This window comes from Amyelois transitella, chromosome 15 (assembly GCF_032362555.1).
Source record: "Amyelois transitella isolate CPQ chromosome 15, ilAmyTran1.1, whole genome shotgun sequence".
Classification (NCBI taxonomy): domain Eukaryota; kingdom Metazoa; phylum Arthropoda; class Insecta; order Lepidoptera; family Pyralidae; genus Amyelois; species Amyelois transitella.
The window spans coordinates 6,240,271-6,257,475 of NC_083518.1; the positions used below are offsets into that span (position 1 = coordinate 6,240,271).

Sequence of the window (17,205 nt, forward strand, 5' to 3'; positions counted from 1 at the left end):
TTTCTTAATCATCATACAATACTGAAAAATATCCTTGATAATGACTTTATAATCAAATACAATTTCATAATCTCATCCATTGCAGAGTATCGTGATTCCTGATTTTGTCATCCAACTGTTTCCATCGGTGTTTTTAACTTATCAAAGATCTGATCCGACAGCGCTTTGGACTACGGCCTCTAGGCCTTTTTCTCTCCAATTTTCCCTTATTCGTTTCACATTAATATCTAACCGCAGAAAAAATTGATTCTCTCTCCTCGACATTCAACTGTTTAAAGGCAAATCGTGATTTGCTAATATTTTGTATACCCGTTTCCCACATTTTTCGGACTTAGCGCTTAAAATGAACAAAAGTACAATTTACAATTCCATTAGCCTTTTTATCTGTAAAATGTTATTCTCAAACCAGTGAGATATTTATGTAAATATATTCATATTATTTAGAGGGACATATAAAGCATCATAAAATTACCATATAGATATTTTTATATGTAAAAATATAGTTATATGATATATCATTCGTGACTGCACATACTTCAAACGCATTATATGTGTACTCATATATATTGAAGGCTAACGCGTTATGTTAGGATTGTTCTCTGCATATAAACTGTTAATAGTTTTAACATTAAAATATTTATAGTTATCTTAACCGAATCGTGGCCACAAACAACTTGACAATGTTATCACTTTAGCTCATCAGTATGTACAATTTTATGGTTTTATTTATAGCTAGCAAGTTTGCATTGGCTTTGTTCGTAATGACAAAAACTACTTTAAAACCATCGGTAGCGAGGATTCTCAATAATTAATTCAATATATTCAGACTACATAACCTTTGCATTACTTTTCATTAACCCTATCAAAATTTTTAAAATAAAAAAGCCATTATTTGTTCATATAGAACCTTTTTCGTTTGTAGATTTTTAATAGTCCTTTACTACCTTATCACAAAAACCCCTTGATAATTTCGTGGGCGTCAAAATCGTACAAGTGATTGAATTGCAAATTTTTCGTCTACAATTTACCAGACGTGAAAAAGAACAATATGTTGCCAAACTTCCTTTGTTCCTTATACGCGGATACACACACACACACATCAACGACGCAACTTGTAAAAATCAAAAGACTAAAATATATCAGAATAGATCGTAACTAAATTATATTTCCCACTTTTTCACAATTATAAACTCACAAAGTAAAAGATGAGAAAATAAAATCAATAAGACACAATTTTAATTTTTTATTTGAATAAGGGTTTGAATAAGGGTTTATTTGAATGTCATTTAGTTTAAAAACACAACCAGTTATTGCTTACCATGCAGTCTGCATGAAAAATTTACTGAGAATTTTATTTCATTTTGCACAATTAACTATATTTTAGTCATAGTATTGTTTACTCTATTCATTTATATTTCTAAGTAAATCATTCATTGATAGAGTCACACGAGTATGTGGGTAGGTATTGCTAATAGTTTATTGAAGCCTCAGCGATAATTTATTCAAGGTTTGTGGCTAGTACGTTTCGTATTAACACGGTTTGCAAAAACCATTGTAAATATTTTCAAGAAAAAAATCTTCATATGTTCAATTTACGATTTGGATAGCGAAAGAATACAGTTATACGCTTATGATATTAGAACAAGTGGATTTTCCAAATTGTGTGTGTTTTCCTTGAAGATAAATTCCACGTAGTTTTTAGTTAGAACTAAAGTTTATTGGTTACCTATATGTAACGCAGTTTAAAATTTAAAGACTAATGAACTAGACAAAATGACTCTAATCGGAGAAACATGCATGAATGTAGACGATAGAAAATAAATAATATGCCATCACTCTGCCTACCTCTACGGCAAAGTGATAAAAAATTTGTGAAATTAATAAAAGTACAATTAAAAATGTTGGATATCCTCTCTTAGTGCATCTCTAGACCACATAAAGAATCTACACGTCAAGATTTAAGACTCTGGGCTATGCGTTGATATGTCAGTCAGTAATTCACTTTCTTCTCTTATAAGTATATTTAAACCTCACGGCAAAATTACTCACTCTTACTTGACAGGTAGGTATGTCCTTTTCAGTTATACTCATTTCCCATTTGTAATACTTACTCGTATTTAAGTATGGATAATATAATAAAGCTGTAACTGGTTGAATTAAAGCCATAAATAATTCCATAGAGCCTCCCAGAGACAGGTTCATAGCGTGGGTACCGTAAAGTATCATAACAGCCGCTCACGATGCGTACGATTTCATAATCTATGGTCGGGATTAAACTTCTCTGTGTGAGTTATTTCGATTCCAACACACCCACCGCCGTCGGCGCAAATTAATTAATGTACAAATTCAACTCTACATCAAATAATCTTGTGTATTCAATAATATTAATATATCTTTTTAGTAACTCCATATGTTATTTTTATATTTTGTAAAGCATATTTAAAAAGATTACGTTTTAAAGCAGTTAATATATGTACGTACGTGTACCTAATTTTGTTAATTTGAACGTATACTCTCCCAACAATTATAAATTTACCTATTGACCTTTGGTGCTTAATAAAGTTTTAAATTAACTAAAATAATATTTGATACTTTTAGCTTAACGTAAAAATTAAAATTACTTTTTGACCATGACAATAAAACATTAAAAGTTTGTTATGGTAAAAATTGAAAACTAAAAAAAAAAATGATTTATTGGGGAGCTTTTAAATACCAAAAAAAATAATATATTATATGTGTAGCTAATAGATATCAAATTTTAATGAAAGTACATATTATATTAACACTTGAAGCGTTCTGTATTCTCGTTATTTTGTACCGACACGCTGAACTGAAATTGTGGCTTGCGGCGCGGCCGATAATTTTTTGTTCGCCGCTGAGTGTCAAGGACAAGCAAATGCTGTTTGTTGCTACGTTGCCGAGCGAGCCTCTTTTCTGCTGCTTTCTACGTTTGAATTTAAAATTATTCTACTATTTTTAGTGAGGCACTCATCGTGTACCATTACTTCTTTGTAAGTACATCGTAAACAAATGAAGTTCGTTAACTTCTTTTTAAAGCGCTTATGATTTTTCAAATCTTATTATTGCTTTCGTAATTATGTAAGATTACGAAAGCAATAATAAGTACATTCTTTGGAAACATAACATAAAACATAGCCTTATTATTTCCGTCATCATTATCTCTTACCTTGTTATATTTTGTAACCTTATTTTTAGTTATTGTTCTATAAAAACTATTTTTTATAAATTGTGTACCAAAACGGCATTGACTTCAATATGTTAATCATTCATTGCATTGCAGTCTGCAATGGAATTCAATAAAAAAAAACCATAAAATATAAATTTTACGTGTCCGCCATTGGCCTTTATACCTAAAAAATAATAAATTATCTCACAATAGCATCTAACTACCGATAATTAAAAGCCTACGCTCAGTTCAAATTTACATTCCCATTTAATCGAGCGTATCAAATTTAAAATTGGATCGTTTACTTTCGCTAAACAAATTCGACAAACAGTTAGACATTTTATAGGTATTAATAACACCCACGAACGCAGCGAAAAGTTTAGTGCAAAAAGAAAATATGCCATGCGACTTACATTTTTCTCAAATTTTGGATTTCTTAATTGAAAATTTGAGTGCGTTCAAGTTTGAATCTAACTGATGGTAAACAGGATGAGGTCTAAGATAAAAGAAGGTCACGTTTCAAATAATGCCTTTTCACACTTGCCATCTTATATCCTAACTAATAGATTTAAAGTATGTAAAAAAGGAACCAATATCTTATAAGTAAATGAAGTTACATCCAGATAGCACTAAATATAAAATCTGTGACAATTAACTGTTTTTATTTTCAAAACAAAATATACACGTGTAAGCTTCGAAATCTAAAAACAGCCAATTGCCATAAAACACAGAAGGAGCAGTATTATTAATAATAGCTACGTAAGGCAACGACCACTTAAGTTTTGACATGCATGCATTGATAAATGAGAACAGTGCTAATCTATCAAGCCGCTTCTAAATGGCTTTGTCAAACAATTAAAAGAAGAATATAAGAGGTTTTTAAAAAGCTAAATATTTTTTACTGAGAATTAAGGCATAAATAGATAACTGCTACTTTAAACCGTAGTTTAAATTAGTCGGACGTAAAGTGTAAAATACCTCTAAGAATTAGGATAGAAGTCAAGTAATTAAATCAATTAATACCTACCAACGATTAAATTAGCAACTTTTGCTGCAAAAGCAGAAAACTATTACTAACTGCTACAAACATATGATAATTAAATTTTGCCTTTGTATTTGCAAGTATTCAGTTTATTTATTCAATAATTGTTTAAAAAATAAGTAACATTTTAAGAATTGTGTCTCAATTTTTTAATATGTTCTTGGGTTTTACCCCTCTTCTTCCTCCTGGCGTTAGGCCTAGAGATACATCCTCTGAAGAGAGGAGCTGGAGCGCCTTTTGACCACGATCAGGTGGCAATCGACCAGGTTTAGGTGAGTCAGGTTTTTATACGAAGCGGCACCTTTGGAGAGAAACCTAACCCAAATTGGACCTCTCTCTAAAAGGAATTCCCAGTTAAACTTTTAGCTTAAATGAATAAATAAAAAAGTAAAAAAAATGTTTTAACCTGTTATTGTTGTCTACAGCTGGGCAAAAATTTTAATATATCTCTGGTACTAGCCTCGTTAAATTTATAAAATGCTTTTGATGTCTTGATGTCGGCTACACATTCTGACCTAGGGGAATAATAATCGAAATATGTTAAACCTTATTATTCCAAAAAATATCGAAGAGGCAAAAGGGACCTGTTGTACATGCGTAACAATTGTATAACTATAAAACGTCTAACAAATTGTCTATGATACCTATTTATACTATCAGATTATCGTGTTGTATTTGACAGTATAATTAATGGCTTGTTTCTATTCACCTTCGCACAGGCAATAGTGTAGCTATTGTTCAGCTGGGCTATGGCCATTTAAGGTGTGTTTCTGAATGAGAATGCAAACCGCAGAACAGGTTAACTTCTATCTGGCTGTATACCTACAGATGAATTCAAAATATGTTTTATATATTTTTTTACATATTTAAATGTTCTAAAAATTAAAACACGCCGATGAATTAGAAGGTACTTACCTACATTTTTGACAAAACGTAAAATTGCATACATTAGGTACTGGGTTATTGTCTCTGAATCTGTGATCAATGACAAAGAAGAAAAGACGCTTTTGCTCAGTCATAAGACAGTAAAGTACCCTGACAAAAATGTTAACTTAAATAAGTGTACTTAAAATAACTTAAAACATTTTAAATCAATACGATATTGTTATTTATTATAGGTACTTATACTTTTTATTTTTTGTAGTTCATTTTTTGCGGTCTCATTCTGAACAACGTCTTTAATTTTTCTTTTTATTATGAGTTATTAATATTAGTGGTTTCCGCTCTATACTAATGGACTCTGCATTGTTTTAATTTAGAACAGCTGTTAAAAAAATACGTCCTTGGTAAAGAGCCACAATGAATAAACATGATGCATTCAGATGTACTTACATACATATTTACATATAATGACGTCTATATCCCTTGCGGGGTAGAAAGAGCTAACCGTCTTAAAAAGACTAAAAAGCCACGATCAGCTTTTCGGTTTAAGATGGAATTAAGATTAAAATACTGACAGGTTGCTACCCCATCGTTTACAAGAATTCAATTCAGAGTCGAACAATAGTCTAGGGTATAACCATTACCATAACATTACGAAATAAGGTTAATTAGTATTGCTTCAAAGCGCCAATCGATATAATCAACTCCGTAGATTCTAAACTTGGTCGTATACTATAGTAATAAAGAGACAAAATGCAATTAACTTGACACGCATTATAAGTCCGTGGCGCGCGGCGGGCGCGGTCGCAACTAGGTCACCCATTTCTCGGGACAAAGAGATGTACAAAACTACACTTTCCTGCGATTCAGACCTTTATAAGCACATACTGAGTACAAATTTACCCTAATACTGGCTCCCCTTTTTCTACGTCTTACGAATTCCCCTATCGAGATTTAAGTAGTTAAAAAGTTTGCTATATAACCATTTATATCGAAATAACATACCCGAAACTACGCAGTTGTAGTTTTATTTCCCATCGAAATCATTTGGGTTCTACAAATGTATTCGATTGTATTTATTTTTAATTGAATAGTTAGTATTTCAATACGGGTGAAACTAAAGTTTAAAACAATTTTTGATTTTTATTTTCTAAAGGATTGCTGGAAGCTGAAAAACTATTTTTGGAGAGCCACATCTTTCTCTTACCAAAAAAACTAAACGGGAATGCTATATGTTGAGAGATTATGATTTAAGTACCTAGTGCAATACAATTAATATCACCTTATAGATAACCGTAAGAAGGCAGTGATATAAAACCTATCGGTGAACATACATCTTTCAAGACCTAATCTCAAGCCTACGCAGAATTGAGCGGATACATTTATTTCTTTTCCCTTTTTTGTTAACGGACGTCCTACTGCCTACTTGCTGGATTTGCATATGCACCTCAGCCTACGCGGTCAACAATCTCATTTTTAAGTTTATTATAAACAAACTTGTATTAAAATAAAATGATAATTTTATCTATGAAATAAAACGATGAGTCGTTTTGTAAAAAATTTATACAATATCATTATGGAAAAACTCTTCGTGACAGGAAAAGGGATGGGAAAAGGCCTCGTGGTCTCAGCCCAATGCATTTGTCTCATCAGATCAGCACCACTGTAGATTCCACTGTCCAGAACGCCCTCCGCACCGCCAGAGACTGAGATAGATAGATGGAAGATCGTGCGAGAAAAAGTGATAAAGAAAAGTGGTTAGGACCGTTAACATTGAGCGAAGGAGGGTACAAGGAGGAGGTATATCCTAATTAAAAAGAACTCCTATAGTTTCCTCTGCTTAATAATAAAATATCACATACAATAATAACAATGAGAACTTTTGGAAGTTCATCCTTTTTTCCTCCAGTAAGAAAATTTAACTTAAAGAACCAAAGCCAAATGGACATACCCACATCAGATGGAAATGAATTTTCCGCATACACTTTCTAATGAGGCGCGGCAGTCAGTAAAACAGCATAAAATCTTTGGCAACTCGTCCAGCTGTTTGCACAGATGTTTGATTTACTCACCAAACAACGAGAGCTACCGACTCATTGGATATTTAACATTGCGTAACATTTGTCTTATGTTTTTTACATTACGCTTTTAGAGCATCTTGACAAACATTAAACATGAGGCGTTTATCCCGTCTCGTTGTTTAACATCTAAGAATAGGTACCTAAGGCTGACCTTGTCAGATTGTAGTCACCTAAGCGCATTTTGTGGTTTGGTAGTAAATTTTCCTCAGAATCCGCGAGCTGAATAAGCAAAACCGTCGCAACTAGGTTACTCCGGCTCAGTGCTTTATTGTATTTACGTGCCACAGATATGAGATATACAGATATACGGCCCGGGTCAAGGCGACGGACAGCTTTCGACTCCACTCACTGTATAAGGAGCCAAAAGAATTAGCTCCTGTTTCGATCGAATGAATTGTCATTGTCATGCATGTTTACCGCTCATAAAATTAAGCCACCTAATTTCCACATAATGTTGTCTGATCCCGACATCGTCTAGAAGCTTGTTTAATTTGTTAATCCGTACATGTCCTTGTCCGGCCAGCGCTAATCCGCACGAAGCAACATGCTGCGAACAATAGCTGAGCTGAGGCGTCGCGTCACGCGGAAGAGCGTTAAAATGTGTCGTAAAAAGCGCGTAGTATCGACTTTATGGCTCGTATTCAATTGGGGCCCGTAAAAAAGCGTTTTATTGGAGTCGCATCCTGGCTGCGAGGTCGCGATGCCCAGATAGCTCTAATTAAAAACTCGCTGCGTGCACTGTTGCGAAAGCGGGGCCGCGCGTACAAACCATTGCGGCATTATCTGCCCTTTTGTAGCTAATTTGCCAGATTTTATGAACACACAAAAACGACTTGTTGCAACCGTTAAGTCCTTTTTATTCATCCATCGTAACATTACTTAGTGGTTTATATGTATATTGACCCAGATTTCTCTCTTGTTACAGGACTAAACTGAAGTGAAACGAACGTTACCCGTGAAGACTTCTAGCATAGGAACCTTATGTGCCATTCGAAACCAGATTACCACAAGCAGTGATATTTAGTCTTATCTAGTGATAGTGAGTAACCGTGATAAACTAGTAATAGGTGTTAAAGCCGTTAGTTTTAGTGTTGAACGTAACCAAAAAGAAGCGAAGCTGGCTCCTTACAAGGATATAATGAACTCATCCAGCATGAGTTCGACGGTGCCTACGATTAAGTGCGAGGATAGTTCTCCGTCGCCGTCTGCGCCGGTGGGGACGGACGGAGAGGCGGGCACTGGGGCATACAACCTGAGCGTGAACGTGAACCTGAACGCAGCCATGATCAACCTCCTGAGCGTGGAAACACCCAACACCACCACGCTTCACACGCCTGAGATCGTTAACGACGTTATCACCATGACCAATCCTCTCGACCAGTATAACTACAATGAGAAAAATTCCAGTTTCAAGGTGAGCATCTGATTACAATTCGCGTTCACATATTTTTTTAATGTAGCAGTTGAAAGTAAATTGTCTTGAAAGTTAATTTTGTCAAAACGTTACCATCCCCTGGCGACAAAACCCGGTTACACTCTCACTTCTCTGAGTCAGATTTTTACATGAAGCTACTCGTTTATTCTAACCCGTATTGGATCATGGTTTCGGGACAAGTAGCTTAGAAAAGCAGATTTCCTTACGATGCTTTCCCTTACCGTAAGAGCATCGGTTAGCACACAAACTAATATAAATAACTCACAAAAGTTATTCGTACATGGCTGAGAAGCGATTTAAACCTGTGCTTCTAAGCACATTGCCGATTTGACCATAGACATCTTCAATTTTGGCAGAACGTTAACTGATATCATACGGGTCTTTGACATAAACAGAAAGAGTAATCAGGCTTAAACCCAGAACGCCTACGAGTTGGATCGCCAAGTCATCCCCGTGACCACATAAAATACATACATACCATCACGCCTGTTTCCCATTGGGGTAGGCAGAGACTATGGATAGCCATTTGCTACGATTCTTATCCTCCTGCTTCCTCCACACTCATTACTCTTTTCCGTGACCACATTATGCGGTGTTATTAGAAACGCATCCTGTTTCAATGAGCTGAAGCCATCAGCATGCGAAGTCTAGCTTAGTCCTTAGGTCACAACCACGGTTGCGGTGCCAAGAATGCAAAATAAGTAAGGGCCATCTCACACGAAGAGCTTTATATCTTTAATATATAATATCTAAAAATAGCTTAACGTCTTTTTGATAATGGGGATTAAAGATAAGAGGGTGAGAAATGGAAGTAATAATGGGGTAATATATAAATAAAAATAATATATTTATAAATAAATTAAAATTTATTCATGATTAAAATTTATATCTAGGAATTTGTAGGTACATCGCGATTCCAAGGGCTAATTTAGATTACTGTCTATGAATATTCATAGACAGTAATCTAAATTAGCCCTTGCCTCTAAATTCTTATTACAGGGATCCCTGTAATAAGAATTTGAGAGAAAATAACTATTGATAACATTTAGGATTATCATAGGTACTGATATAAAATAGCATTTAATTCCAAAGATTCACATCGTGCCATATATTTTGTTTTTAAATACTTGATTCAACAACGTTTTATAACTTATGTTACAACGACGTCAAATGAAATTGAGCTAAACGTATCAATTTAATGCCCAATTTATCTTGACATCACGTAGCTTCTATGTACAAAACATTATCTTCAGTAAGGGCTATGTGTAGGGAAACCACAGACATAGATTTAGGAAGACCCTGCGGGTGTTCTTACTTCTCGTACCATAGATCGTGGAAAAAGAGTGACGAATAAATCTCTTTTCCAACGGTTTAATCCGATGATAATCTGTTGTGATCGGTATTAACAGAAGCAAGCGAATGTTTTATCATACTGTAGGAAGATTTACTAAACAAGTGCTAACAAAAATTTCGACACTCTCACACGAAGAATGAACTTGTGGTATCTAGCTAGATTTATATCTGTGGGTAAAACCCAAACCTAATATCTTTTGAACAGTTGCCAAGTGTCAAGTAACACGTAATGTCACGTGACGAACCATCGCTGCCCCATTATAAACATTGTATAACAACGTGGCGCCTATTCCCCATGAGGTCAGGCACCTTATATTATACACTTATTTACACTGTTCTAGACTCAATGGCGCCTTTCTGCTATCGAGTAATCTATATTTAGTTATCGCTACAGGTAATTATTTGCAGTGTAGATTATCTTAGCATCAACTATGTCATTTTATGAATGAGTTTTATTACTATGTGAATGCTGGAATTCAGAGCGGAACGTGACAATGAGGCAATACATAAAATCATTATCACGTCTTATTCGAATGCGGATAGGCAGAGCCCGTGGATTGTAACTAATATAAACACAAGGAATCTTTGTGTTCTGTGGTAACGATCCTTAGGGCTGTTCCCGTCTAGGTATATCGTATCGTAGATAACTAGTACCCAATCTATCCTTAATACTAAATCTTTTCATTGCATCTTCCAACATTTCTTTCTCCATTTTGTCCGGTTACGACACATTTCATACTTGTTTTTCGTGTCAAGCTTGAAGAAAATGTCCATAAGATTGTACTTGTAACGTGACAAAGGACTATAGGATTTGTAGATTTTTTTGATTATAGGATTTGTAGATTGCGGTGTTGAAGATATTTTTCCTGATTCTTTATTATGTTTATACAAAATTTTACAACATGGCCACCTAATTAAACTCGTGACCCGGAAGGATGTCCAACTATTGTTTCTCGCAGCACAAGCGCCGGAGTGGAAAGTGGTCCATTACTGCTGTATCCGGTAGGCGTTGATTATTGTGCGTATGCGCACGTGAGCCTTTTCCTATACATGTGTAGTTGTAATGAGTTCTGAGTCCGAACATTACTATATTTACCAAAGCTTATCGCTTTTAAGCTGTTATTTTAAAAGTTTGTGTGTTTTTTTATTTTATTTATTACACATGCACAAATTGCACACATATTCATTCACACTATTGACTGGAAACAACACATTCTACGTTTGTTTAATTTTTCATATTTGACTGAAACGTTTAGCCGCCGGAACTAAAAACATATGTGAGCCTAGAAATATTTCAACCAGAGATATAAATATACTTAGAAATATCTTTAACTTTTCTCAGTTATTGAGTAGAATTGAAGAAGACTCATTGGTTGGATGTTTTCAGAGCATGAGCGGAAATGACTCCAACTCCTCGATGTCCAATGGCTCTTCAGCCACTTCACCAGCCTCTGGCACTCCACCAAGCATACAAAAGGTTAGTACAATTTATAATTTCATTTAATACTTACTTTCGCGCGGGCGCTTTTAGTAATTACTCCTGAAGGTCTAAATTTCATCAAAATCGAATAATCGTGAGAAGCAAAAATAAAAAAGTTCATTAATAGTATGTACCTATATGATACAATAACTTCAGATTTTGTAAAATCTATAAAAACACCGTAGAAATTCAATGTTTTACATAACATGTATTTTCACCTTATGAAAAAGATGAAGTCCCTGGTCCGAATACAAATTTAAATTATGACAGAAAATTACAAACGAATAAGTACAGCGCAGATAATTAAGTGCAAAAATGTAGTTTATATACACCTGTGCTACAAGCTTATCTCTCTTATCTCACTTGTAGAATTGACTCAAAGATAACGTGTGGCGAGTGCATTGTACTTAAAAGGTATGCAACACGAAACGTTCAGCTTAGTGACAAAGATTTGCATGCCTTTACGTATCTACTGAAAAAGTAAACAAAGTAAACAACGACAAACAATTGACACGTCCTTTTGTTAAAAACAATATATAAAATAATTTGCAGCCATGAGAAGCAAAAGCAAAAGGAAATATCAATTTTCATAATGAATTAATTTTTTTATTTAATAATATTTATTTCAGGAAATTAATTTTCAATTAAAAGACGTACTAATATTGTTTATCGTTGTTTTAATACCTAAAGAAATGTCTCTTTACAAATAAAATTTAACATTACCTATTGAATTCGGTTGCCCATAATATGGTCATTCTGGGAAATTTTTTTCCTTGTAGCATTTCATCGTCCACAAACAAACAATAGAGATCTTTATGCTATTCAATCAGCAAATTTAAATAAATGCAGCATCATATAATGGAGTTTGTAGTCAATTTGCAACCTCATATCAAATTACAACCGAAGAATGTCATGAATAATAATGAGGATTTTGCAAATATATTCCATAAGAAAGAGTCTATGAGTAAGCAACAGGTTGTACATAAAATGACACTCCTCTGAATAACAAGACTATAAACAAGAGAAAGCCGACTTATATGACCCATCAACAATTGGTAAAATATTTTATATCTAAACTTACTAGCTAAACTTCAAGTTACTATACGATACTAGGTACCAATATCTGCCAATGTTATATACACCTCAGTGTACTCATAACACAACAAATGAGAAACGGGCCCAATCGCCCTCAAGAAAAAGACGTGATAGTACATTAAACTTTAATCTTGAATTTGTAGCTGAAATAAAAACAGGTTTTTTGACCACATCCACTTGCCGACACTTCTATCATTTAAAATTATGAACTTCCGATACCTAACAGAATAGAGACTAGACTTTTTCCTTCTACTATTCATTACAATAACCATTCTGTGAATAAGGCACACTTGATAGACAATGGGCGGACATGTATGATGTGGGAAAAAATCCTTCACATAGTGGCAAGCTAGCAGGTGTTTTAAAAGAACAGGCTGCAATTTCCGTAACCATTCATGCTTAATTGGTTCACAAGATAATTCCGTGTATTCCTAAAACTACTCGTAGAAGTACAAAATTACCACCGACGCAATACCAAATATAAGGATTTTGCTTATAACAAAACTTAATGAAGAGACAAAGTGACCTGAAGATTGAAATAGTTCTTATTACACCATCTGACAATGTAGGTATACTATCAAGTTTTCAAAGTGTGTTTATTTATGCATAAGTCAGCCGCTGTTGCATGCTCAGGGTTTGAGTTGCAAGGTCCCAGGAACGATACCAAGTCGGGTCATGATGAAAAACGATCATTTTTATTAGCATCCTCTTACTCCAGTTTCGAACTTACTTTGGAGCTAGCTCAATCGTTGGAATTTGCTCGTCCTTTTTTAAGTTTATAAATATATAAGTAGGTATTCAACGATTGATAATTACAGTTGCAAGATTTCTCGTGTCAATAAATGACAATGTGATGATTGAAATTAAACTAATTATTAACATAATTAAAATCAATCATAATAATCCTGTTCTCGCATTCCATTGTTTAATTTTTTGCAATGTAAGTAATGATATAGAATCACAATGATCGCAATTATTCATGCGTATTCAATTAAAGTTAAGAGCAATAAAATGATTTACCTACTTACCTTGAGTGTGGTGATCATTAAAGATGAAGACCATGAATCATTTGATAAAGCATTACATGAAAGATTAACTCACGATTGTGTATAAATTCTTCACCATAGTTGGATAAAGGCATAGTTTAATAAATAAGCATTTATCTTAATTATACCGTCATTCAATAGTATGAGGTACCTAGTAAATTTATTTGTTTTATTGAGTACGTTTACCTCTATAATTTCAAAACATTAAATTAAATAGATGGTTTAAAGCAAAAGTGTAGCAATATAATAATACAAGTAATTTTTAAAGATATTCACAGACAGTCATGTAAAAGTTTACAAACACAAATATTAAAATGCATAAAAATATTTAACATTAAAAATATTCGCAAATCTTTATGGAATCAGTGTCGAAGTCTTGTTATGTTGACAAATTGAAATGAGAATTCTTAAAAAGGAGAAACTAGGTAATTCAAAAATATTTCAGTTATATTTTGTTAACCAACTCTTATTTTGTACCACTTTTATTGCATATAAATTTTCATTTATTCATTTAAAAGATATATACTTTAAGAGAGAAAACATATAACATATAAAACATTCTAATATAAGTCTATCTTTCAGTCAGTTTTTGCACTAGTTCTCTCTTATACATTCTCGCGACTTTTATTCTACATAATGCTTTTCATTTTTTCAGACTTGCTCGGAGCTGATCAAGGCCGGCTTAAAGTTGTCTATAGAGTCGAAGCGCAAGATGTCTGGCAGTGACACCGACATGGGCATCAAGAGGATGAAGAAGGAAGAGAGTGATGAGGACTACGACAGCAGTCATACGGTCACCAAAAGTGAAGGGGTGAGTGTAATTCATACATACATACATATGGTCACTTCTATATCCCTTGCGGGGTAGACAGAGCCAACAGTCTTGGAAAGACTGAATGGCCACGTTCAGCTATTTTGCCTTAATGATAGAATTGAGATTCAAATAGTGAAAGGTTGCTAGCCCATCGCCTAAAAGAGGAATCCCATGTTTATAAGCCTATCCCTTAGTCGCCTTTTACGACATCTATGGGAAAGAGATGGAGTGGTCCTATTCTCTTTAGTAATGGTGCCGGGAACCACACGGCACGTGAGTGTAATTCTACTATAAGATATTGTTATAGGCGACTATCCTGAGAAGATTGCAACAAAAACTGTGCCGTATGGTTCGTGGAACTTTAGAATGGGACCACGCTACCTGTTTCCCATGGATGTCGTTAAAGGCAACTTAAAGAATAGGCATATTTACATAGTGTAGCTCTTACTATGACTCAGTATGGATTAGGTTCCATGATCATGGCTTAAGGCGTACCCCAGAGAGTTAAGGATTGAACCGGAGGTGGAAAAAGTGAAACAACAAGTCTTATGACGCATTACTGTCAGGCAGAAATATAATATAAAAAACTTAAGGTTAAGTCATATCTAGATATTCGGACAGATGGAAACGGAATTTTGCTCGATATGCAAGTGGAGTTCCAATATTATATTCGATTTATAAACATACGACTGTATTTACTGACTTTCTTAGTAATATCGTGCAATATCTGAGCCCGGCCAAGTAGATCTAGGACACTCGCTCACAAAGTCGTTAAAATGTTAATCTCAACACTTCTCCCAGATAGGTTTAGGTATTCATGAGTATTTTATCTACTCGACTTGTTTTTAAATTTTATAACAAATATAAGAACTTACAAAAAACGTGAGAAAATACATCATAAACATGTGTATGTTTATTATATAACACAGTTCAGTAATGTGTTACCATGATTAAGACAAGAGTCACCCCGAGCAATAAGGTATCAGGCTTTCGTACTTTTGGATCGTGTTTATTTAACTGAACCACACCAAGGTATTAAACAGGGTATTATAAGTAATACTTGGTTCACCGAGCTGTGCTTGGTGGATGTCACAAAACAAAAATCAAATCCCACCAAAAAAAAAAAAATATATATATATATATATATATATATATATATATGTATCATATATACCTACATATATTGCTCGTTTAATAGTACAGGATATAGATGATTTTTGCATTGGGAACTTGAGTGCGTTTCACCACAATCTGCCTAATGGTTAGTTGGTGGTACCACAAGATCAAATAATGACTGTTCATTCTATTACGGAAAAGTTGTTTAGAACTATTAACCCACGGACACCCTTTAAGGCTTTGTACTCAATTCGTGAGGATCTTGTACTAACTATAAAAGTGCATGAAAACAATTCTTGGCAACGACATACTTAAATTCAACAGTTATTATACTTCGTATTTAGCTTATAAATGGCCGTAATAAAATTTACTACTTATTTCTAAGGTAAAGACAAAGTAGGAGCAACATTGTATGTGGTCCAGCTTTTATGGACCCACGTAAATTATAATTCAACGGCTTGATTGAAGTTTTATAGCCAGCAGGCAACGCATTGCAAATGCTGTGCGGATCGTGACTTTACTTCCTGATAAAAGTTATGGCAATGAGAAATCGCTCCGTGTGAATAATAATTTGGATAATCGGAACTCAGTAAATCAGCATATTTTATACAGAGCCCGAAGCAATTTGATCTAAGGGCAGCAAACAGAAGAAATTATATTGAAATAATCAGTCCATAATTCAACACTTCATTTTCCTTTCATAACGTTAATTAATTATTTTGTTAGTAGACTTTGATTAAAATTTTAACCGGGGTTTCTCTACTACAGTTATTTTATTATACGAGTACACTTTGCAAGAAGACGTGACAATCACTTTTGTGACATATTTGTTTAAAATGAAGCTAACTAAATGATAAAACACGTTTTGTGAACCTGCGTACAAGCATCAGTAATATTTATTTACCTAGGTACTCCCAGCTTACATGAATATTAGTATTCGTACCTATTTTACAGTCCCAAGTTAATTAGCAAAGGGTAAATTTTTTTTTTCATTTCTTCGTCAGACAGCTCCAATAATGCGCCCACAACAGTCCGCCCTAAACTGTGTCAATCTATATAGTAATAATAAATTCTTTCTTTAACTTAGTAATATATTTCTTTACAGTTAACACCAGAGGACGAAGAGCGGAGACGGCGGCGAAGAGAACGGAACAAGATAGCAGCCACTAAATGCAGGCTGAAGAAGCGGGAGAGAACCGTCAACCTGGTCACGGAGAGCGAGGTCTTGGAGACGCAGAACATCGAGCTCAAGGCACAACTAAAGGTTAGCCTTACCCATTGATTCCAAACAAATACAAATTATTTTTAATTTCTTATTTGAAAGTGATGGAAAAATGGGTCGTTCGATGCATTTTTAATTCTGATATTATTTGCTTTGAGAGAGTTATTGGATTTGAATCTCAGTGCGACCATGCACCTGTTAATGTCTGTTTGTCTGCTGTTCAGAATTTCGTACAAGTTAATGTTCCTACGGTAAAGGAAAATATCTTGAGGAACCTTGCATTTTCAAGCAACTTAATGCTATAAGTGTAGCCATCATTTATGTAACCCTTCGTAAAAATGCTTATAAAAAGTAACCATCTACGGTGTCAGTCTTACTTAAATGGTGAAGAATAAAGGCCCATCAAAAACAAGTGTTGAAATTACTCCTTAACTTCTTAATAACTGCACTTT

General features: G+C 34.2%; 1 protein-coding gene across 1 annotated transcript in view; it reads left to right on the plus strand.

Annotated features, from left to right (window-relative positions):
- The window catches only part of LOC106138060 (activating transcription factor 3), a 48,274-nt gene that overhangs the window by 26,411 nt on the left and 4,658 nt on the right, over positions 1–17,205 (plus strand). The window contains exons 2-5 of the mRNA XM_060948043.1: positions 8,118–8,606; positions 11,368–11,457; positions 14,257–14,412; positions 16,637–16,795. Coding sequence (XP_060804026.1) covers positions 8,331–8,606; positions 11,368–11,457; positions 14,257–14,412; positions 16,637–16,795 — 681 coding nt within the window. The 5' untranslated portion in view covers positions 8,118–8,330. The remainder of the gene's footprint in view (positions 1–8,117; positions 8,607–11,367; positions 11,458–14,256; positions 14,413–16,636; positions 16,796–17,205) is intronic.